Genomic DNA, 25,041 nt, shown 5'->3' with positions numbered 1-25,041 from the left:
GACAGACTAAGCCTTTAGGAAGGCAGAAACTCTGTCAAACTTATTGTTGTATACCCCAGCATCCCTAGCACAATTCTTATCTGTGCTCAATAGGATTTAAATACTTGTTGAATGAATGAATATCACCAATGTTTTGACCCTGAATGACAAAAATTGGTGGAGCTTTAACAGAAGATGTTGCGATGGGGGCGAGGGGGGAAGCGGTGAGTGCTAGTCTGGGGAGAAAATGGTGACTTTGGTTTAAGGTGACAGCTAGATGTACAAACATTGCAAATATTGGCTTGGGGTTAGGCTATGAGGTGTTAATTAGGCCTGTTGGTCATCATGAAAACCTTGATGAGATCTCTTACCAAGGCAGTGTTAAGGGAGCATGAAATTACTCAGCCTCTTTTTCTTTTCTTCTAAGAATAGAATGTGATATTGTGAAAAAAAAGCATGAGTTTTGATGATATATATTACCTATATGGTCTTTCACAAGTTACTTATTCTCTCAGACTCAGTTCCTCATCTATGAAACAGACATACAGTATCTACTTTTCCAGATTGCTTTAAGGCTAAGCGGAGCTGAATACAAAATGCCAAGTTTGCATAAATGTTGTATTATTATTCAACCAAAAATCTACCATTTATTAAGTATATATATATACAATCTAAATATGGAATGGAAATAACATTAAATTATGTTCACAAAAACTAGAAGAAAGCCTGAAACAAAACGGGAGAAAAACAGATAAGGAAAATAGTGGGAAAGAAAATATGATTTAAAGAAAAAATAAGGCACTGGGAGGGCAGTGGTGCCTCTGAGAGGAGAAATGGAGATACTAAGGGGCTCATAGAAAGAGGTAGGAAAGAGGCAAATATCTCCATTTCCCCACAAACCATTACATTACACTTCTGAGGACACAAACGTTTTATGCTTTGATAGGGAGCAAAACAAAATTTCTTTTAACTAAAAATACTCCAAAATACTCTATTCACAGATTGATTTTCATGAGTCTGTAAACTATGAGCTTCAAAAATCTGACCTATCACACATGGCAACAGAAGCAGCTTCTGAACATGTACTTTAGGGGCTGGCCTGAATATAAAAAGGGTCTCTAAAATATATATCAAGTTCACTCAGCAACAAGGAATAAAGGCATGGAATTGGTTTGTTGTGGATAGAAAATAACTAATTCTAAGTATTTGGCAATTCCTATACATATTCACCATATCGAAGTATTGCCTTTGCTGTATTTTAAGAAATAATAGATAATGATTCATTGATTGATTGATTAGCTGTGCCACTTACGGGATCTTAGTTCCCCAACCAGGGATTGAACCCGGGCCCCAGCAGTGAAAACACCGAGTCCTTAACCACTGGACCATCAGGGAATTCCTGATTTTTACATTTAAAATTAGATTGTTTATATTTTCTTGTCCCTTGATCAAATACTGAAAATACACTGACAAATACTTGTCATTTTTAAAACCTTTTTTTTCCTGTTTCTATTAGCCTCTCATGAGCTTCTTTCCAGTTATCTCTCATAAGAGAAAGACGAAAAAAGAAGGTGTTTTAAGCCGTGTTTTCCAAGCATGAGTAATTGTGTACTACTGAGACATACCTGCAGATCTCAAGGAATTTAAGGGAACCCATGCCCCCCCCCCACCCCCCAGCCGAGGCTGGGCAACATTGCCTTAAAAGTTAAATGCTAACTTTAGAATATAATGTGACACCATTTAAACTGTAACTTAAACATAAACTCAAGATCACTCAAAAATATAAAATGTTAATCCAGATGATCCAAAATATGCTTAAATGCTTATATCATAAAACTAAAACAACATTTTAAAATTCTCATAGAAGTGTTCACTTCAGTAGCACATATACTGGTGCAGCTCTCTCACTCCTGGGCATATATCTGGAGAAAACCACAATCCGAAAGGTTACATGCACCCCAATGTTCATTGAAGCACTGTTTACAATAGCCAAGATATGAAAGCAAGCTAAACGTCCATTGACTGAGGAATGGATAAAGAAAATGAAGTACATATATACAATGGAATACTACTCAGCCATAAAAAACAATGAAGTAATGCCATTTGCAGCAACATGGATGGACCTAGAGATTACCATACTAAGTAAGTCAGACAGAGAAAGACAAATATCATATGATGTCACTTATATGTGGAAACTAAAAAAACGTACAAATGAACTTATTTACAAAACAGAAATAGAGTCATAGATGTAGAAAACAAACTTATGATGGTTACCAGGTGGGAAAGCAGGGGGTGGGGGGTGGATAATTGGGAGACTGGGATTGACATACACACAATGCAATATATAAAATAGATAACTAGTAAGGACCTACTGTATAGCACAGGGAACTCTACTCAGTAATCTGTAATGACCTATATGGGAAAAAAATCTAAAAAAGAGTGGATATATGTATATGTATAACTGACTGCTGTGCAGCAGAAACTAACACATTATAAATCAACTATATTCCAATAAAAAATTGTTTTAATTCTCATAGAAGACTCAGAATGCCTTGGAAATTCAAGACCCCCAGAAGGTAACAGACCACAGGTTGAGAAACCTAATCTGCATGTGGAAGATGTTGAGAGGAGAGAATAAGAAAAAGGCAAGAAGTTGAGACTAAGACCTCCCAGGCTAACTCATACCCAGGCTTTTCCTGAGGTTCCTAATTCTGTTTTTGACCATTCATATACTTCCTTCACATGCAGTATCTGATGACATTATACTATTCATAAAAGATTACTTTTGGAAGCTCAGCAGTTTTTATGCTACATTCCTTCCTGTGTGTGATTAAAGATGAAAGATTGGTCCACGGAGGGGTAAAAAAAAGAGTGGTGGCAAGATTTAGGGCTAAGAAAGAAGGAATACAGATATTTAGAAGTTACTAGAAAAGAGAAGGGAACGAGTCCATTTCTGAGGTTCTGGTCTAGCTCATACTCCTCTTTGCACTCATAAGTTTTAAAGGGTGCCCAATAAATGAAGCATTTTTTAAAGTCAGAGAAGTGTTATATTTCACAGTTGCAGTTTTATATTTCTAGAAGGCAAGATGTAAATTCATTTTGAAGCAGTCTCCCTTAACTTAGGAAAATCACCAGGATGGGCCCACTACGCATACATAGAGCAAATAGCCACCTTTATCCTAAAGAAAATCATGAAATGACCATTAACCAAAATCCAGATTTTTCAGACTGAGATGCTGGGGTTAATTTATTTATTAGTATTATAAATTGTGTTTTTCACAGGATTGTGCCCTTGAAGAGAGAGATCTGTTTTTCCGCCTAAATGAGAATATAGCTGGAATGTTTCTTGAAATCCATATTAGGAGACGAACGTTTGTTTTTATCCAAGTGTTTGTTCACAGATGATCACAGAACTGGAGCCACCCTGAGGAGTGTGCCAGTCTTTTCTCCATACCGCACACAGATCTGAACAACTGGTATCTTACAGAGTAGTGTTAGAGCCAGATTATCTGAAGCCTGGAAAGTGTCCATGATTCCTGGGATTGCATCAACCAGGCCAAGGTGGCGGTGAGTTTTTCCCCTTAAGGAAAAGGATAGTCCTTCAGTGAGATGTTCTAGAGTGAAAATAAGCAGGCCTTGAACTGGAAAAGAAAGATTCTCTTTGGACACATGCCTGTTGCTGGCATTAAGACTCCAAGATGTGGCACAGTCTGGAGATTCCTGTTGGGGAAAATGGGTAGGCAGAGCTGGCTCTGCCTTATCGGGAACCTGAAGAATAGCCACTTCTAGTGGCAGTCATGGGCTGCTCTTTGTTTTTCAAGCCTGTGCCTCTGTGTCTTGTTTTTTGTTGTTGTTATTGTTTATTTGTTTGTTTTTTGTTTGTTTTAGTTTTCGCTGCACAATGCAGCATGTGGGATCTTAGTTCCTAGACCAGGGATTGAACCTGTGCCTCCTACATTGGGGATGCAGAGTCTTAACCACTGGAAGACCAGGGAAGTCCCTTTGTCTTGTTAAATAGCCTGGACTGAACTGAGCTTTGGGAAATTAAGGAGGAGATCTATGTCCATGGAGATGGGGCCATATAGGGAGCCTGAAGGAGGTGGTGGCAAATTTCAAGAGCTGCAGTGGTTTGAAGCAGGGACAGCTGGCAAAAGTGATAGTAATTTTCAGGATGGATCTGTGGAACACAACCATTCCTTAGAGATTCCTCAAAATCCTTTAGTAAGAGAACTCCTTTGCTCTATTGGCTGCTGAGAACTGAGGACACACAAGTTGAATCTGACAGATTGGCCCAGGAGAACCAGAATGTTACTTAGAAAAATCCTGCTGGTTCTTGTAGTCACGATGGCAAAAGTTCTTAACTGAGGTTCACATTCAAAGTAAAAAATTCGGACTTCCCTGGTAGTGCAGTGGTTAAGACTCCAAGCTCCCAATGCAGGGGGCCCAGGTTTGATTCCTGGTCAGGGAACTAGATCCCACATGCATGCCACAACTAAGGAGCTGGCGTGCCACAACTAAGGAGCCTGCCTGCTGCAACTAAGACCCGGCACAACCAAATAAATAAATATTAAAAAAAAAAAAGTAACAAATGACCTCACATTTGTAATCTCTTGGGTCTATGATTTGTAAAGAGCAAACAGCAGTAGTAGGAAACCTGGCAGGTACCCTGTCCACCAAAATGGTTTTCTCTCCATTGGAAGATTGTTCCAACTCATCCTCTCAAATGGTTCTTTCCTCAACCTTGATAGTTTCATCATGATCTTGATAGTTTCATCATGATCTTGAGTTTAACCAAGATCTTGAGAGGATCTTTCCACAGAGCCCCATAGTTCTGTCTGTGTGTATCTCCATCCTTTCTGGAACTCTTCCCTCAAAATGTTAGCTACTTCAGCCTCCCTGAACTCCAAACTCTGTCTTCCCAATGCAGTGAGATTGTCAGGCTCTATTTCGGTTTCCTCTTTCTACAGAGTGGCCTGGAAACTCTTTCTAGGCTGTATGCCGGGGTACTCATAGGATTCCCTTCATTTGTTTCCCTTCTTTCAGGAATCACTATCCTGTGCTGCCTGTTGTCCAATGTCTGAAAACTGTTACTTCGTATATTTTGCCCAGTTTTCTAGATGATTTAGGCAGGAGGGTAAACGTGGACCCTACTATACCATCATGGCCAGAAATGGAAGTTTTCCCAAGCCGTTTTATAAATTGTCATTTATAAATATGTTTTTCAGTGAGACTGTATGGGTGGTTTAAAAAAAATTTCTTATTTGTTTCTGGCATATCAAAATGTACTTTGCCCTCACTCTTTAATGATATTTTTGCTGGGGATAAAGTTCTAAGTTTATAGGGAAGTCTTCACTGTTATTTCAGAGGTAATCTGTTTTGTTTTGGTTTTTTTCCTCTCATCTCTAGTAGCTTTTTACGTTTTCTTTTTATCCTCAATGTTGCGTCAATATTCCTATAATGTGCCTCAGCATGTGCTAATTTTATTAGTATTAAAAGCTTATTTTTAAAATTTGGTGACTAATATCTTTCATCAATACTTAAAATGTTAACTCTTACATTTTCAAACACTGTTTCACCATCATTCTGTGTATTTTCTTCTAGAACCCTTATTATACATGTTGGGGTTCTCCATCTATCCTCCCTCTCTCATAACTATATATATCCTTGTGTCTCTGTGCTGCATTCTGAGTAATTATTCTCTCTTCGGTTATACCCAGTTTAGAGCTCTTACTAACATTTTATTTTCACTATCCTGTTTCTCTTAATCCCAAACAAATCAGGCAAGGAGTTCTTCACTTGTTTTTGGAGAGTGTTTTGTCACTTTCTTCCCAAGCTTTCTCCAATAATAAAGTGTCCCTATCAGACTCTCTAGTTTTTTTCATTTCCTCTTTTATGTTTTTCCTAGAGAGTCTCTTCTCTCCCAGATGTAAGAAACTTTGTAAAAACAAAGATTTAAATTCAAACTGAAAAGCCAGAGATGAAAAATAACACCTATGTTAGAAATCTTCAACTCTTACTGCTAAAAAATGAGGCATATGTCACAAAACTTGGGGTGGAAAATCATAAGTTTTACACTCCAGCTTCCTATCTTTGAGACTGAAGAGTCAGAGAAAAGGAGAGTTTAGTCTTCTCCGAACTGTTCTTCTCTCCCGTAACATTCCTATTCAAAGTTTAAAACCTGGGTCAGGCAGACATCAGTTTTGTTCTCTGGGAAACTTTACGTACTAGTTTCCTATGGCTGTTGTAATAAGTTACCACAAACTTGGTGGCTTAAAACCCCACAAATTGGACTTCCCTGGTGGCACAGTGGTTAAGAATCCACATGCCAATGCAGGGGACATGGGTTCGATCCCTGGGCTGGGAAGATCCCACATGCCACAGAGCAACTAAGCCTGTGTGCCACAATTACTGAGACTGTGTTCTAGAGCCCGCAAGCCACAACTACTGAAGTGTGCGTGCCTAGAGCCTGTGCTCTGCAACGAGAGCCACTGCACTGAGAAGCCCATGCACCACAATGAAGAGTAGCCCCCACTTGCTGCAACTAGAGAAAGCCCATGTGCAGCAATGATGACCAATGAAGCCAATAAATAAATAAATAACGACAACAACAAAAAAACCTGCAAGAGTTTAAAAAAAAAAAAAAAGGAACCCGCAAATTTATTCTCTTACAGTTCTGGAGGCCAGATGTCTGAAACTGGTTTCACTGGTTTAAAGTTAAGGTGTCAGCAGTCCTGGTTCCTTCTAGGGGCTCTAGGGAAGAATCCATTTCCTTTCCTTTTCTAGCCTCTGGAGGCTGCTTGCATTCCTTGCCATAACTACAATCTCTTGCTTCTGTGGTTACATTTCTTTCTCTTCTGTAGTCAAATTTCCCTCTGTCTCCGTTTCATAGGCACTTGTGATTACATTTAGGGCCTATCCTGAGAATCCAGGATAGTATCTCCATCTCAAAATGTTTAATTTAATCGCATCTGTAAAATACCTTTTGCCATATGAGGTGACATTCACAATTTCCAGGGATTAGGACATGGGTATCTTTGAGGCCATTATTCAGCCTTCCACAGCTTCCCCTGTATCCTTCTTCTATGAAGTTGATCAGGTCCTTCTCTATTCAGCCTATGGAACTTTATACATATTTCTGTTGTACTTGTTAAGTATTGTCACTTTTTTGTTTACACAGATATCTTCCTAAATAAATATGAACTCTTTAAGGACAGGAAATTTGTCTTATTCATTAGTCTGCCTAGGAAGGCACCTGGCAGGTTCTCTTACACGTCAATAAATATTTGTTTAGTTAAACTGAATTTTGTTCTCTGATTCCAGCCTGGCTGTGAGCTGTGAAATAATGAAATCTTAAACAACTAGTGCTAAAAGGGACCTCCAAAGGCCTTTCCTTAAAGTCTGAATCTATGTTTTTTCAGGAAATAATTTTAGATTTAGGAAAGTTCTCTCTATTTCTACAACAAAGATAAATTAAATATATGAAAACAAAGAAAAGGTTTACATTAGGGGTTTTAGCCCAGAAAAAGCTGTGGGATGACCTGATAATTATTTTAAACTCACAACATCCCTGTGAAATAAAATAGGTATTACCTCTATGCCAGTAAAACACAGAGCAAAATAAATAATAAATAAATTTGATTTGAACATAATTGAATACAGTTGTGGAAATCTAATAATCACACATGAATTCTTAATTTAGATGAGCTGTCTTTTTTCCCTTAATTTCTCACTGCCTCTATTTATCTATTATGTTTATTTTAGAAGTTGACTCAATTTCTTATGACATGACGCAGAGATGTAGAGCTAAATCATGTTCCCATTTCATAACTTAAATAACGAACCTCAGAGGCCTAAGTTATGAGGCAATGTCTCAAGGAATCATTCCTGGACAGGAATAAGCTTGAGCTAGGATGAAGGTTACCACCCTTCAGCCTAATGATAAGCCAGGCTACCTGCATCAGAATCACCTGGGCAGATTCTTAGGCATACAGATATTCAAGTCCTTCCCATCCCCCAGATTCAGATTCACTTGATCCAGGTAGGGTCCTAGGAAGGTGTATGTTTTTTCGTTTTTTGTTTTCTTTTTAAAGATTTATTTTATTTTATTATTTATTTATTTATTTATTTAATTTATTTTTGGGTCTCTGTTGCTGTGCACCGCTTTCTCTAGCTGTGGCAAGTGGGGGCTACTCTTCACTGAGGTGTGAGGGTTTCTCATTGCGGTGGCTTCTCTTATCGTGGAGCACGGGCTCTAGGTGTGTGGGCTTCAGTAGTTGCAGCACATGGGCTCAGTAGTTGTGGCTCACAGGCTCTAGAGCATAGGCTCAGTAGTTGTGGTGCATGGGCTTAGTTGCTCTGAAGTATGTGGGATCTTCCTGGTGTGCATTGGCAGGCAGATTCTTAACCACTGCGCCACCAGGGAAGCCCAAGGTGTATGTTTTAAAGCACCTCAGATGATTCACAATTATCATGAAATCTAGGTTTCTCTTAGTTAGAGGTCTTATAGAAATGTAAGTGCCAAGCTTGAGCCAAAGTAACATTTTCGTTCCTTTGATTATGCCTTTATTCTGAAAAGAGGCTCTTTGGAAGAAAGAATCCACATCACATACCTAGAAGAATGATCAGCTTGGAGGCATGACTAGTGAGTTGCACAATGAGGAAGCAAAGCTTTGAGCAGAAACCCAGCTGACTTTCTAATTGCCATGATCTATGGAAACCAAGATCTGAAAGATTCTGGACAGTTTTATTGAGGTATGATTTTCACATCATAAGATTAACTCACTGTTAATTTGATGATTTTTAATAACTGTATGGAGTTGTGCAGGCAGCATGTCACAACCCAAGCCATAATCCACTTAGGAGATGAGGTCACTTGGAAAGCTTAGAATTAGTCTTATAGATATGGATAGTCTAAAAGCATTGCCTTTCTTTATCCTACAATTATTTAATAAATTGTTTCTTTGTTAAATATTGTTTCTTTTTTGAATAAAAAATACACATATATGGCACAAAGTTCAAAAGGCATCAATGGGCATACAAGAAGTTTCCCTCCCACTCTGTCACCCAGCCATCTGGTTTCTAGTCCCAATAAATTAGTTATTGAGGTGGATTACTAACCTGAAATGAAAATCTTTAGGCAAATTAAGTTTGAAGTGACAGTGGAGCATCCAATATTATCTTGGAGCTTGGGCAAGAAGTGCTAGAGATAATTACAACTGTCATCCTTGTGATGTATTGGAAGATCATCAATGGACATATTTTCTAATGGATGGTGTAGAGAGAACAAAGAATATAACTTTGGACACATTGACAGGCAAATTAATAGTTAGGAGGGGGGAATTTCCTGGCAGTTCAGTGGTTAGGACTCAGTGCTCTCACTGCCGGGGCCGAGGTTCAATCACTCATTAGGGAACTAAGAACCCACAAGCCACATAGTGCAGCTGAAAAAAAAAAACAAAATTAGGAGGGAAGAACAGAAAGTAAAGGAGAAAAAATTAGAATTAGAAATTGAGAGAGAAATGAAATAAATTAGTATTATGAAAGTTTTAAGAACATACTGTTCAGTGGTCCCAAATACTGAATAGGTCATGGAGAATGAGAAATGAGAAAGAGCTTTTGGAATAGAGGTTTATAATGAACTGAGTGTAAAGTTTCAGTAGAGATACAGATAGGATGGGATTCACATTGTAGGAAACTGGGAAGACAATGGGATTTTCCTAATATACAAAGAGCTCTTACAAGCCAACAAGAAAAAGATGATCAACCCAGTTAAAAGTATGCAAAGAACATGTACAAGCAAGAAACTGAAGAGGAAATGCAATTGGTCAGCAAGCATATGAAAACAATGGTATTGGAGCAACCAGACATCCACATGCAAAAGAAAAAAATGACTCTAGACACAGACTGTATACACTTCACAAAAATTAACTCACAATGGATCATAGACCTAAATGTGAAATCTGAAACTATAAAACTCCTAGAAGATAATGTAGGAGAAAATCTAGATGGCCTTGGGTATGATGATGCCTTTTTAGATGAAACATCAAAGACATGATTCATAAAAGAAATAATTGATAAGCTGAAATTCAGTAAAATTAAAAAACTCCTGCTCTGTGAAAGGCAATGTCAAGAGAATAAGAAGACAACACAAACTGGGAGAAAATACTTGGTAAAGATGTATAATAAAGGACTGTTATTAAAAATACATAAAAAACCCTTGAAACTCAACAATAAGAAAACAATCAAATTAAAAAAAGGGCCAGGGACTTCCTAGGTGGTGCAGTGGTTAAGAATCCACCTGCCAATGCAGGGGACATGGGTTCAAGCCCTGGTCCAGGAAGATTCCACATGCCGTGGAGCAACTAAGCCCATGAGCTACAACTACTGAGCCCACATGCCGCAACCACTGAAGCCTGCATGCGCCTAGAGCCCATGCTCTGCAACAAGAGAAGCCACCAAAATGAGGAGCCCATGCACCGCAATGAAGAGTAGCCCCCACTCGCCTCAACTAGAAAAAGTCCACGTGCAGCAACAAAGACGCAATGCAGCCAATAAATAAATTAAAAAAATAAAATATTAAAAAAAAATGGGCCAAAGACCTTAACAGACACCTTAGCAAAGAAAATGTACAGATGGCAAATAAGCATGTGAAAAGATACTCCACATCATATGTCACCAGGGAAATGAAAATTAGAATAATGAGATATGACTACACAACTATTAGAATGGCCAAAAATGGAAAAAAAGACAAATACTGGTCAGAATGTGGAGTAACAGGAACTCACATACATTGCTGGTGGAAGTGCAAAATGGTACAACCACTTTGGAAGACTGGTGGTTTCTTATAAAACTAAACATACTCTTAATGAACGATCCACAAATTGCACTCCTTGGTATTTACCCAAGGTAGATGAAAACCTATATCTGCACAAAAACCTGCACATGGATGTATACAGGAGCTTTATTCATGATTGCCAGAACTTGGAAGCAACCAAGATATCTTTCAATAGGTAAATGGATAAATAAACTGTGGTACATTCAGACAATAGACTATTATTTAGCACTAAAATGAAATGCTCTATCAAGCTATAAAAAAGACATGGAGGAAACAAAGGCATATTACTAAGTGAAAGAAGTCAATACTGTGTGATTCCAACTATATGACATTCTGGAATAGGCAAAACTATGGCGACAATAACAAGATTAGTCGTTGCCAGGGATGGGTAGGCAGAACACAGAGGATTTTTAGGGCAATAAAAACACTCTGTATGATATCATAATGATGGATATATGCCATTATACATTTATCCAAACCCATAGAATGTACAACACCAAGAACCTTAAGGTAAACTATGGACTTGTGTGATTATGATGGGTCAATGTAGATTCATCCTCAATAAAATATATACCATTCTGCTGATTTGATAATGGGGGAGGCTGTGCAAATGTGGGCTCTGGGGTATGTGGGAAATCTCTGCAACTTCCTCTCAATTTTGTTGTAAATGTAAAACTGTTCAAAAATTCTTTTTTAAAAAAGGATGTTTAACTTCACTAATAATTAAATATATGTGAATTAGAACAATAGGCTATCTTTTTTTTTTTCTTAATGTATCTCCCAAGTTGAAATGACTGGTAATATCCAATGTTGGTAAGGATGTTGGGAAGCAGGAACCCTGACATACTCTTTGTGGTAGTTACTTGATATCTTTTTGAAGAGCAACTTGGCAATATCTACTCAAAATGTTCTTAGTCTTTGACTTAACAATTCCCCTTTTAAGAATGAGTAAAATCATTTTCACAAGTAGGCAAAGCTGTATGTAGCAGAATGTTCATTACAGCTTTATCTATAATAAATAATGTTGGAAATAATCTCAAAGTTCCCTGGTAGTTATTAATTAAACAATGACACATTTGGATAACGCAATACTCTACAGTGGTTAAAAAATTAAAGTAGTGCTATACGTGCTGCTGTGGAAAAAAGTGAAAAGAGTAAACTGAAAAAGACTGTGGTATAAGCTTGCTTTTATTTTAAATTATATACACATATATTAATATATACATAGAAAAAATAAATATGGAGAAATACACATCAAACTCAACTATTTTGGTGAAGTAAGAGAAGAGATTTTCACTCTCTATAGCAATTGTTAATTCACAATATTCATAGGATTGTTGTTAGGATTCAATCAATGACATAGGGACTTCCCTGGTAGTCCAGAGGGTATGAATCCACACTCCCACTGCAGGGGGCCCGGGTTCGATACCTGGTCATGGAACTAGATCCCACTTGCCTCAACTAAAGATTTCCACATGCCACAACTAAGACGCAGCACAGCCAAATAAACAAATAAAAAAAAAAATCAATGACATAAGGCAATTAAAACAGTAGAATATAGCACATACAAGCTGCTATATAAAGTTGCAGTATACTGTTATTTTTGAAATAGTTTGATTTGTTACAAGTATATTTTTTAATAAATTTATTATTTATTTTTATTTTTATTGTCTGTGTTGGGTCTTCGTTGCTGCATGTGGGCTTTCTCTAGTTGCGGCAAGTGGGAGCTACTCTTTGTTGTGGTGCACTGGGTCCTCATTGCTGTGGCTTCTCTTGTTGCGGAGCGTGGGCTCTAGGCACGTGGGCTTCAGTAGTTGCGGCACATGGGCTCAATAGTTGTGGCTCTTGGGCTCTAAAGCGCAGGCTCAATAATTGTGGCACACGGGCTTAGTTGCTCCGCAGCATGTGGGATCTTCCTGGAGTAGGGATCGAGCTGGTGTCCCCTGCATTGGCAGGCGGATTCTTAACCACTGCACCACCTAGGAAGCCCTACAAGTATTTTTTTTAAGCAGAAAAAAGATAATAAAAAATGATGTGGTGAAAATGTAGGCAGTATTTGAGCGTTTGGTTTTTTTTTTCTTTTTTCTTTTTTTTCTTTTTGCCACACGGCTGCAGCATGTGGGATCCTAGTTCCCCAATCAGGATTTGAACACCCGCCCCCTGCATAGGAAAGGGCAGAGTCTTAACCACTGGACCGCCAGAAAACGTCCCTTGAGCATTTTAAACATTAATGAAAAGGTACTTCCGCGCTTCCACTGCAGGGGACACGGGGAAACAGGGCGCGCCCCCTCCCGCAAACAAACAACAACCCGAAAAACCACGAAAGAAAGTTTAAAAAAAAAAAAAAAGGGAGAGAGCTTGAGGATGCCAATGGGTCCCCTATGCAGATCTGAAAGGAGCTAGTTGAAAGGTAAAGGTTGATGATACTAAGACCAGATAGAAGAGAATGGGAAACTGTAATAGTCTCAACTGATACTTAATGTTTATGGGCCAGGTGTTCAGTTGCTTTGGAGTCTGCATGGTGAAGAGATAGATTAGAAGAAAGATTCTTAACCTCAACTCCCTGAAATCATATGCTAAATTTGGTGGGCAAATGCCTTTTTAATCCAAAACAAGGTCCAGATTTCTGAGTGTTTGAGCCCTCTCTTTCAAAGGTGGAAGAATCAAGAACGATGAAAGTTTGATTTTAGAAATTTTGAGATGAAGAGATGGAATATGAGAGGACTTTTGCCAGATAGCCTTCTATCAGTTAAATAGGATTGGAGATTCCCTTTAAAGGCAGTGAAATTTGGTGATTATGACGTTCCCAAGTACTGATGATAGATTCATCCTCCTCCCTCCACAATACGTGTCTAAGAGCAGAGTTAACTTCTTTCCTTTGGACTCCGGGTTTGGTTTTTGAAGATCAGTGGGCTCACCCACAATCCATCATCTTTTCACTTCCTCGCGGTCAACCTAAATTCTTTACAAACATCTTTTCTTCTTTGATAAATCGTCACTGTTTCGGATTCTAGATTTAGTTCTTACCAAGTTTCGGTATATAGCTCAATGCCTCTGATTCAGTATTTTTCCATTTGGCAACTATTATTGAATGAAAATTTCAATTTCTTATCAGAATCAAAAGAGATAACATCTGTGAAAACCTCTTGCAAAGTTTTGGCCAACATCAGTACTAACCAATTACGAATAGTAATTGTCCAGTAATTTTTAAAAAGTTTTCTGAAGAATTGGTGTCCTGCGCAGTCTCGCCCCCAAATACTCTCTATAGCAGTTGTTAATTCACAATGTTCTTGGGATTGTGAGCGCTCCTCTCGGATTGAGGCAACGTCTTTCGCTCCTTTTGTCTTTCAGTCGGACTAGAACTGTCATGGCGCCTTCAAGAAGAGGAGGAAGGCCTTTCCGTCGCCCAGCAGAATCATCGGGGGCACCAGCACCGGACAGAGGGGTGGACAGAGAGACGAGCCCCACTGAAGACCCAACACACCGAACCCTCCGAGAGGTCTCCTCCGGACAGGCTCGGGGGGAGGAGACCGGGTTGAAGACTGCCTCTGCGAGCGACGGTCTGTCCGGGGCACCGCCCACCCTGGCCTCCCTGCCCAATGGAAACCCAACGGCAGTGCGGCACCGCCCATCTGTTGGTCCGGACGCCGCGAGGGCGGGGCCCGCAGTTCGGTTGCGCCGCGGAGCGCAGCTGTGAGCGAGTCTTTCTGATCCGGGGCCCCGGAACCCGAGCTGGAGCTGAAGCGCAGGCTGCAGGGAGCGGAGTCGGGAGGTGAGCGCCGAGGGGACTGAGGGGGAGGGAAGGTTTCGGCTAGAGCAGGGAAGGATCGGCCTCCGCGGCCCGGACGGTAGGGCCTCCGCGGCCCGGACGGTAGGACCCCCGCAGGCGGGTGTCTGGAGGCGGCCCTGCTCACTCGGCGGCCAAGGCCCGGCCCGCCAGAGCCGAGGGGCTGCCTCGGCCCCACAGTCCCTGCCCGGCCCTCTCCGACCGCCCCCGAGCGGCGGTGGCGGCGTCGGGAATTTTGCGGGCGCGGGGCGCGAGGCCCCCGGCGTTCGCGTCGAACTCGGGCTGACGAGAGGCGGGGCCGGCGGCGGGGGCGGGGGCGGCGGCCTCGGGCCCGGCGGCCTGCGGAAGCGCAGCGTCGGGGCCGCGCCTGCTCGCGGGGCCGGCGCGCGGACTGCGCGGGGGCGTGGCCTGCGCCCCTGACGGCGCTGCGGGGCTGGCCTTTGGTGAGGTGGCCGCCGCTCGCTGCAGGGCCCGTCCCGGGGCCCGACGCTCCCTCGGAGACAGCGGGCGGGGCGACCTGTTGGAGTGTGAAATTCCTCCCGGAGCTTGGCTGTAGATCTGACTGGACAGTGCTGCAGGTCTCAGGCCCTCTGTGGTCCGCTCAGGGTGAGGGCGGGCGACGGGTCTGGGGCCTGCGAGCTGTTGCTGAGAAATTGCAGTGCTGAGAAGCTGCGGTCCAAAAAATGAAAAACTTTGCGGAAAAGAAACTTTGCAACGATTTACCTGCATTGCTCGGGAGTGAACACTATGCAATTCGGGGTGGCTGGAGGCAGCGAGGAGATTCTCTTTAGGGGAGTAAATGGCCTTTTCAGTATGTGATCTCATTTAAACCTCTGAACGACCGATCCTGAGACAGAAACTCCCAGTGTTGCAAAGGTGTCCACATCAGCAGGGGGAGTACGGGGGGATCTTGGGCATTGCCTTCGTTTTGCCTACAGGGGAGAGATTGGGGGAGGGAGAAGACAGGCACATTCGAAGAGCATCTATGACTGATGAAGGTATGGCGTCTCTTGTGGTGCCCTGGGTCCAGAAGTTTCTTTAGAGCTCATTGGCTACAGGCTTCCTGTATTAGAATTCCACTGGTATTTCTTATAACGTAGGCTGGAAACTTTACTCAGCTCTTCAGTTTCAGGATGCATTCTATAAATAAAGCTGCTCTAGAAAGTAACCCATATGAACTTTCTTACCATCTTTTTAGCTACTTTTCAGGTGGATTACTAAGACTGGTTGATTGAAATCTATGATAGGCAAGGACTGAGAAAAAAACATAGGTGAAATAACATCTTGCTAGATTTTCACTGTAGTGCTTTTGTTGCCCTCTGATTTTTACTGGAATGCCATCCAGTAAAAACTTCCTGACTTGGAGATTTACTTAGGTTGGGGGCAGAGATGGGCAGAAGGGAGCATCTGAGTTCTAAAAAGAGATGAGGACTTTTCAAAAGGTTGGTGTTGATCAGAAGCGTCTGTATTTTGAACTGACTTACAGGAGCAAATCTACTTTACAGGATATCATTTTCATCCTGGAGAGCACCTGTTTGAGCCCAGCACACACAGGTTCCAGTTCCTTCACAGCCTTCGTTCTCAGAGATAAGGGATAACATTCAGTGGTTGTCCTGTGACTCTGAAGTTAGTGACATTTAGCTTTTGAGAACTCTTTTTCTTTAGCTAGACATGTCCATGTATAATACTATAGACTATTTAGTATAAAATGTTATATTATGTATTGCTTTTTCCTATAACCTGAGTCTTGAGTTATTTGTACTTGAAAGGAATACCTATGTCAGATCCAATGCCTCAGAGAATGGAGTCTTTGAGCCACGTGAATGAAATGAAAACTGGAAGTGTAAAGTCTTAGCTCTGCCTTAAATTTGTGACTTTATGAGTGTGGCCATCTTATTTATTTTGTTCACTATTGTATCTCAAGCATCTAGCTCAGTGCTTGGCACACAGTAAGTGCTTAATAAACGTTTGTTGAATGAGTGAATGAAAAAAAAATGTTGCTAAGCAATACCTGCCCATTTGCCACACTCACATCACAGGGAAGGTGAGGTCATCAGGGATGAAATCACTAACCACTGCCAGTCACCTGGCCCAAGGGTAGCCTCATCGTGGACTGGCAGGCTCGTTCTGTGCACAGGAGGGATGGATAGTGGATGCCAAGGTTAGTTCAAGTGGAATAAGTCAGCTGAGGGTTTTAGCTGGATAAGTTGGTTGAGAATACTACAGCTCTAGCTCTAGAGCTGGTTCAGTGGAACATTTGGAGGTCTGGGGTCATCTGTTCTGAGGTCATCTGTTCTGAATAGTGCCCATGTATCTTGGTTCTTGGGCACAGTGCAAGAGGTAGGTGAGGATTCAAAGAGAGGACTGTTGGGTTAAGTATTTGCTGAGAAGGAATGAGGCCCCTGATTTTGCTGTTCATGTGGACCTTACTAAACACAGGTTATACTATCATAAATCTTGACTTTGCCACTCCTGGGTGAGTCTTTTTTTTAAAGTGATAAAATATGTCTATTAACATAATTAAGCATGGCAGCATATTATTTAAGCTTAAGATATACTTCATTTGGTCACTGACCTGGGTGAGTCATCTTCAACCAAGATAGCTCTCCTCTAGACTAGGAGATTAGTTAATATTTAGGGTTCATACAGGACTAATTCTGATTTTGGATTTAAAAGAAACAAGGGAGGTATATGTTTTATTTTCTCTTTAACCCCAGATTAGGTTATTAGGGTGGAATCTTTATAGACTCATTCCTAACCCTCTCTGCCTTCTCCCCTCACCCTTGTGCCAACCAGTGCAGGCCTGAGTTTGTTCCAGCATGTCGGAGGGGGAGTCCCAGACAGTACTCAGCAGTGGCTCAGACCCAAAGGTAGAATCCTCATCCTCAGCTCCTGGCCTGACGTCGGTGTCACCTCCTGTGACCTCCACAACCTCAGCTGCTTCCCCAGAGGAAGAAGAAGAAAGTGAAGATGAATCTGAGATCTTGGAAGAGTCACCCTGTGGGCGTTGGCAGAAGAGGCGAGAAGAGGTAAGTCAGTGGTAATGTTACTCTTGAGAGTGAATTCTAAGATTTAAGAAGTGGAGAGGCAGAGTCTCAACGGGGCAGACCAAACTTTAACAGTTCAGAGGCTGGGAGAAGATGATTGGAGCATGAAAATAGAGAGTTCATGTGGTAACTTTAATTCCCTTTCATTTGAATTTCTTCTCAGGTGAATCAGCGGAATGTTCCAGGTATTGACAGTGCATACCTGGCAATGGATACAGAGGAGGGTGTAGAGGTTGTGTGGAACGAGGTACAGTTCTCTGAGCGCAAGAACTACAAGCTGCAGGAAGTAAGTAGTGGTGAAAGGATGCAGCCTGTGGGATGTTAGAACACTGGGGTTAAGGAGGAATTGGTGTTGGGAAGCGACTATGAGAAGAGAACATTGGGGTTAGATCATTTTTGGGGGAGGGGGTAGGATATGGCTTTTTAGGATGATAATGCTTTCTGAACCCTGTTATCCCAATGTCTCCCTGCTTCCAGGAAAAGGTCCGTGCTGTGTTTGATAATCTGATTCAGTTGGAACATCTCAACATTGTCAAGTTTCACAAGTATTGGGCTGACGTTAAAGAGAACAAGGCCAGGGTAAGAACTTTTTCCTCAGCTTACTGCGAAGAGACTAGCTACATTTATTGTTCATTTTCCATTCAGAAAAAGGTAGTTTTGAAAGAGAGCTGGAATCAGCTGCTGTTGAGATGAGAGTAGGTCTGTGACTACCACCTGGTTTGTCTGGTTATAGTTGGGGCAGAAATGGGTGAATTTTTATTTCTTCCTTCCCACAGCTCATATTGCTCAGTAATTTTCATCGCAGTATTGAATCTAAGGAAGTGATGCTAAGAACAAAAGAGAGAAACTTTATTAACAAAAACACCAGGCTTCCAAACTTTATGTATATGTTGTATATGCGTTACCCAGATAAGGGATTATTTCTACTATAAGGCTTTATTTTTATTTTATTTATTTCTACTATAAGATGCTTTGCCTCTCCAGGTCATTTTTATCACAGAATACATGTCATCTGGGAGTCTTAAGCAATTTCTGAAGAAGACCAAAAAGAACCACAAGACTATGAATGAAAAGGTATGGAGGGAGAGCAGACAAAGCTTTAGGCTGGTTTGGAGGTTTAAAAAAGATTATGTTAATTATGAAGCTGATCAGGAAGGCATGGAAGGAACTGGTTGGAGGGTTAAGAGAGGGGATTACTGCTGACCCTTGGATCAAACTCTGTTCCAGGCTTGGAAGCGTTGGTGCACACAAATCCTCTCTGCCCTAAGGTACGTAGGATCTGGTTAGTGTCTTTCCCGTATTTATTCCTGATTTAGTTCCTCCAACAAACAGATTTCAGGGCACTACTCTGCCGTTCTTTTCTGCCTCTCCCCTCTTTCTTTGAGTCATGTACTCTCAAGATTAGGCCCCATGGGTCTTTTAAAGGGTTCATCATAATGCCTTGGCCACGATACTGTCTCCCACCTCTTTCTCCTAGTGCTTATCCAGCTATTTAACTCATTAGGCATAATGGAGATTCAGAGTGTGGGTATTATCTTTGTGATGACCACCAGGAAACCAGGCCCTTGCTCCTCTTAACCCCTGGGTTCCCCCTGCCCTAATTTCCCACTGGCCCCTCTAACAGCCCAGTGCCCCCACAGCTACCTGCACTCCTGTGACCCCCCCATCATCCATGGGAACCTGACCTGTGACACCATCTTCATCCAGCACAACGGACTCATCAAGATTGGCTCTGGTGAGGGGAGGGAGAGGTTCTGGGCAGGGGAGCCTCGGGAATTTGGGAACCATGGGGGTAAGATGAAAGGAATGGGGGAAAACAGAGCAAAATTCTGAGGTGTGGGCTGGTAATAAGAGAAAGGACTTTACCAGGGGTGATTTACAGGGAGAGGCCAGTCAGTTAGTGGAGAAGGGGTAGGGTCTAATCTTGCTCCTTCTTGGAGGGAAATGGGTTAATACTGAGATCTTGATAGGACGTTGGGAAAGGCAAGAGTTGGGTGTAAGGTCTGATTTGAGCCCCTGGGGCCAGACCCTAACAAAGGAGGTTCCAGGCTGTGCCTGCTGTGAGTGCTTTCATTTGCTGTGTATATGTGTGCAGTGTTTAACATTTCCGTGTGCCGTGTCTGTGTGTTGTTCGTGTGTCCATTTGTCTGGGGCTTGGCTGCTCCATCGCTCACAACTTTTCTCTGTTTTCCTCCCTCCCGCTTACGGGCTGCTCTGTTCCCAACAGTCTTTCATAGGATTTTTGCTAATGGTGAGAGCTCCCTCTGCCCTCCTTGGGGCACTGTTTATGCTTCCTCTGCTCCCCTTTGCGGCTGCCCAGTGCATGCAGTCGTGGGAGCAAAGCCTGTTCCCCTGCTTAATTATGCCTGCTTGGCTTCTGCCCTACCAGCCCTCCGCCTGCTTGCCCTTCCATAACCTGCTTATTTCCGGTGGATTCTGCCTGGCTGGCCATTTACGTCCTGGATTCTTACTCCCCCTCATCATCAGGCTAGTTTCCTAAGTCATACTGTGCTCCCAGACCCTCTGTGACTTGTAATCGTTGTTTATGATCCGAATGAGTCCAAATTGGGCTCGGCCCTGGTTCCTCGTTCTGCCCTGTGGCAGGCAGTGTTGAGGAATAAGAGGGTAGAGCAGGGGTCTAAAAATTTTGGTGGATTACAAGTGAAACTGATTTAAGAATATTGATTCAGTTTTGAGCTATTTTGAGTTTCAGTCAGTAAAGGTGGCTAAGAAGGAGGCTGTCTACTTGGTTGTATGTTAATCCTTCTTATCCATCTTCATCCAAGTTTCTGAGGTCTCTTAATTGTTCCAGATTAGGCACGACTGCCAGTGTTTTTACACTGTTTGCAGGGTGGATGAAAGAACTAGACTAAACGTTTTCATGTGATCAGGGGTTGAATGTACCTGGGCTTTCGGGAAGGTAAGCAGGTCACAAGTGAGTTTTTCCTTAGACTGTGTTGCTTCTTGCCAGCCCAAAGCCCCCCGTGTACCTGTTAGTTTAGTGTGGAACCTTTGCTGCTGCTGAGTTAGATGAGAAGTGGTAGACCTGAGAAAGGTGAGGTAGGCGGTATTCATATTTAGTCTGGAGTTCATGAAGGGAAAGGGATAGGTTTGTGCCTGTTGAGGGTTAGAGACTTCAGGAGAGAGTTTGTCTTTTGGGGGCCTCTCTCTGGAGTGAGGCTGTGATTTGTTGGTGGTGGTCAAATTGTGGGTATCTCCCCTACTCCCAGTGGCTCCTGACACTATCAACAATCATGTGAAGACTTGTCGGGAAGAGCAGAAGAATCTCCACTTCTTTGCACCAGAATATGGAGGTGAGGCATCCCAGTTTCTCTGCCCTGTGCCCATCCCCCAGGTTTTCCACTTTGTAACGTGAGGATCAGAGGTAACATAACTGAAACTTCTGTCCTTCTCTACTGGCATGCAGAAGTTTTAAGACACTTCTGCCATGCCCTGTCCTGATTCTCTGATTCACCAAAGCTTCTCTGTTTTCCCTAGAAGTCACTAATGTGACAACGGCAGTGGACATCTACTCCTTTGGCATGTGTGCACTGGAGGTGAGGAGACCAGAAGGGTGTGTAGTGGAAAGGGGTCAAATTAGAAGATAGAAGCGGAAATGGAGGGTTGAAAAGTAAAGTACTGGTCTCTAGGGAGTGATTGTGGGAGCACTGAGGTTCTTAGGTCTCTGTTTTACTTTTTTATTCCCCCTCACTGCAGATGGCAGTGCTAGAGATTCAGGGCAATGGAGAGTCCTCATATGTGCCACAGGAAGCCATCAGCAGTGCCATTCAGCTTCTAGAAGACCCGTTACAGAGGGTAAGAATCTTCAGGGTCACTTTTCAATAGGCTTTGAAATGTCTTCAAGTTTTTCTTCCTTCTACCTACGGGGAATATGCTGTCTTCTAAGAGCAAGAAAACATAAAGCAGAAAGGGCAGGCGAAGTAGTGAATATTTCCCTAGGTGTTTTTGGTACGCACACACATTCATTCCCTCTCTCTCTCTCACTCAGATTAAGGGTTTAAGATGGGTAATATTGGAACTAAAAGTTGTATGTTAACTTACATGTGTCTACGTGAAGGCAACCTCATTTGATGGTTACCTCAGGTAATTGGTATACACTCTCAGACAACCAAAATCAAGCGTTTGAATTATTCAAACCGGTCACTTGGGGTTTTATATTTATAAGTTTTAGTTAGTGAAAGTTCCCTGAAATAAATGAGCTAAGATTTAAAGGGTATAGGGGTTATGAGTCAGGAAATAGATTGTAGTAAGTAGGGTCTGGACGGGAAGGTCCAACCAAATAAGAAGGTTAGTTTAAAAAACAAACAAATGACGGTTAGTTTGTAATTCATTAGATGCATGTAAAAGGGAGCAGGAGAGAAAAGAAGGAAGACTAGTGGGAAATCTTGAGGCTAGTGTGAGGCAGCATCAGGGTGGGATGTTTAAGTACAAGATTAGGTATGTGGCTTTGTTGGCTTTCCAGATTGAAAGGAGGAAAGCAGGTTAATTGTCATGGGACCTATGGGAGATGGAAAACTAGGGGTTAGAGGAAGCATGGGGAAATCCAGTGAATTTAATGATGTAGTAAACAAAGGAAATTGTGGTAGTAGGCTTGGGAAATAAAAAGATGGTAGATGATGTTGGCCACAGTGGGTGAATTTGGGAAGAGAGAGGAAAATTTGGTGAGGGTTGGAGAGGAAGGTGGGCAGTGAGTGGCCTAATAAAGCAGAGAGATAGAAAATAAGGAAGAAAAAAATCATAAGTTTAAACAGTAAAGAAAAAAAGCTTGTGGTTGGGGAGCAGAAAAATAATTAAAACCAGAAAGACAGTGAATGATACTTTTCATATAATACCTTATAGTTTTCAAAGTCCTTTCAAATACATGTAGCAGCCAGTATCAAGCATCTCCTATGCACAAAGCCTTGTGCTAGATAGAAGGAGAGAGAGAAAGATGAACACAGTAGGGTGCTTGCCAGATGCCTGCTCCACTCCCTTGTTCCCTTTTCTAGGAGTTCATTCAAAAGTGCCTGCAGTCAGAGCCCGCTCGCAGACCAACAGCCAGAGAACTTCTATTCCACCCAGCACTGTTTGAAGTGCCCTCGCTCAAACTCCTTGCTGCCCACTGCATTGTGGGACACCAGCGTGAGTCCTTTTGACCTTCCTAGGATTTTTTTTTCCGGTCTAGAGCCTTGTAACTCTCACTGGCATGTTCTCTTTCCTCTTCTACTTCCAAAGGGATTCTTTCCCTCCCTCCCCCACCCTCCCCCAGGACCCCTGTGCATTCTGTGATATTAATCTGAACTATCCTTCCATAACTTCCCATTCCATCATGCCTTCCAGACATGATCCCAGAGAACGCTCTGGAGGAGATCACCAAAAACATGGATACCAGTGCTGTACTGGCTGAAATCCCTGCAGGACCAGGAAGAGAACCTGTTCAAACTTTGTGAGTAACTAACTGAGAGGTTCTGAAAGGGACAGATTGGTGACTCCCACCCTGAGGTTTCTGTCAACTGTCTATTCTCTGGGAGTGGTTGAATCTGCTATTTTGCTCATTTCCTTCCTTTCATCTTCTTTCTCTTTTCTTTTCCAGGTACTCTCAGTCACCAGCTCTGGAATTGGATAAATTCCTTGAAGATGTCAGGTGAGAGAAGAATGAGAAAAAAAAGCTTCCTTGAGGAGGCAGGGGTGGGTGTTCTAAGGCATCTACAGAGCCTGTCTGACCTTCCTGATCTCCATTTAGGAATGGGATCTATCCCTTGACAGCCTTTGGGCTGCCTCGGCCCCAGCAGCCGCAGCAGGAGGAGGTGACATCACCTGTGGTGCCCCCATCTGTCAAGACTCCAACGCCTGAACCGGCTGAGGTGGAGACCCGCAAGGTGGGGCTGTGTGGGTGTGGCTCTCTCTTTGGTCATGATGGAAGGGAGAGAGGACATCTCAAATAAGGTTTTGTCCTTTAGAGAAAAGAATGTGTTTCTGCTCCCTGGCCACCATGTCCTGTGGGCTGGAAAGGTTTCCAGCTCTTGGGGGTTTTTTGCTCACTGGTCCCTACTCTGGTGACCCTCTCTGTCCCCTTTCCCTAGGTGGTGCTGATGCAGTGCAACATTGAGTCAGTGGAGGAGGGAGTCAAACACCATGTAAGGCTCAGGGCCAGGGCTGCATAGGGCTGGGGGGGGCGGGGGGTCCGGGAGGGGAGCCTCATTTTCTAACTGTCCTATTCTCCAGCTGACGCTTCTGCTGAAGCTGGAGGACAAACTGAACCGGCACCTGAGCTGTGACCTGATGCCAAGTGAGTCTCTCCTTTTCCTCAGAGGATGGAGAGTCTGTGAGCTTTATCTGTGAGGAACACATTCAGAGGTGGGGAAGGTGACAGGGCAGTAACACACTGACTCACATAGAATGTGTATCTTGGCCCCTAACATTGGAGGGTGGATCTGACAGTTTTGCTTGTATCATTCTTTCCCAGCCATGGTCACCTGGCTGGGGCTATGGGAAGGCCTCTGTGCCCCTCACTTGCGCACTGTACTCAGCCTCTCCTGTTTCTCCTCAGATGAGAACATCCCCGAGTTGGCGGCTGAGCTGGTGCAGCTGGGCTTCATTAGTGAGGTGAGGTTTCTGCCTGCAGCCGCCCCCACAGCCTCCACTCTCCTCCCGCCCCCGTCTCACTGAGCTCTTCCCCTCTAGGCTGACCAGAGCAGGCTGACTTCTCTGCTGGAGGAGACCCTGAACAAGTTCAATTTTGCCAGGAACAGCACCCTCAACTCAGCCGCTGTCACCGTCTCCTCTTAGAGCTCTCTGGGCGCGGCCCTGATCTGAGCTGTGGCCGTCACGAAATGCGCTGCAGCCCTCCCGCCCCTTCCCCCCAGTCAGTATTACCCTGTGAAGCCCCGCTCTCCTTTATTATTCAGGAGGGCCTGGGGGCTCCCTGGTTCTGAGCATCACCCTCCCCACCCCTCCCCTTCTCGTCCATCCCTCTGCACTTTGTTTACTTGTTTTGCACAGACGTGGGCCTGGGCCTTCTCAGCAGCCGCCTTCTAGTTGGGGGCTAGTAGCTGATCTGCTGGCTCCCGCCCAGCCTGTGTGGAAAGGAAGCCCACGGGCGCTGGGAGCTGAGTTCTACAATCCCGCTGGGGCGGACGGGGCGGGAGAGAAGGGTGGTGCTGCAGGGGTGGCCCCGGGGGGCCATTTGATTCGCCTCAGTTGCTGCTGTAATAAAAGTCTACTTTTTGCTACGCGCGTGGTGTGTGTGTGTGTGTGTGTGTGTGTGTGTGTGTGTGTGTGTGTGTGTGTGTGTGTGTGTGTGTGTGTGTGTGTGTGTGTGTGTGTGTGTGTGTGTGTGTGTGTGTGTGTGTGTGCGTGTGCGTGTGCGTGTGTGTGTGCGTGTGCGTGTGCGC

At 43.1% G+C, this 25,041-nt stretch overlaps 1 protein-coding gene across 2 annotated transcripts; it reads left to right on the top strand.

The window, feature by feature from the left end:
* Nucleotides 1–14,454: 14,454 nt before the first annotated feature.
* On the top strand, nucleotides 14,455–24,879 carry NRBP1 (nuclear receptor binding protein 1). Of its 2 annotated transcripts, XM_057742449.1 has the most exons (18): nucleotides 14,455–14,585; nucleotides 17,397–17,629; nucleotides 17,811–17,933; nucleotides 18,125–18,226; nucleotides 18,632–18,721; nucleotides 18,875–18,915; nucleotides 19,288–19,382; nucleotides 20,878–20,961; nucleotides 21,146–21,204; nucleotides 21,365–21,463; nucleotides 22,657–22,789; nucleotides 22,988–23,093; nucleotides 23,241–23,291; nucleotides 23,391–23,526; nucleotides 23,731–23,784; nucleotides 23,873–23,936; nucleotides 24,198–24,253; nucleotides 24,332–24,879. In XM_057742449.1, the coding sequence occupies exons 2-18, from the start codon at nucleotides 17,420–17,422 to the stop codon at nucleotides 24,434–24,436; spliced, it is 1,608 nt and encodes a 535-aa protein (XP_057598432.1). In that variant the 5' UTR covers nucleotides 14,455–14,585; nucleotides 17,397–17,419; the 3' UTR covers nucleotides 24,437–24,879. The 2 variants fall into 2 exon arrangements, with proteins under 2 accessions (XP_057598432.1, XP_057598433.1); XM_057742450.1 differs by lacking the exon at nucleotides 23,873–23,936.
* Nucleotides 24,880–25,041: the final 162 nt, after the last annotated feature.

This window comes from Hippopotamus amphibius, chromosome 7 (genome assembly GCF_030028045.1).
Source record: "Hippopotamus amphibius kiboko isolate mHipAmp2 chromosome 7, mHipAmp2.hap2, whole genome shotgun sequence".
NCBI classification, from domain to species: Eukaryota; Metazoa; Chordata; class Mammalia; order Artiodactyla; family Hippopotamidae; genus Hippopotamus; species Hippopotamus amphibius.
This window is presented reverse-complemented; position numbering and strand designations above follow the sequence as displayed.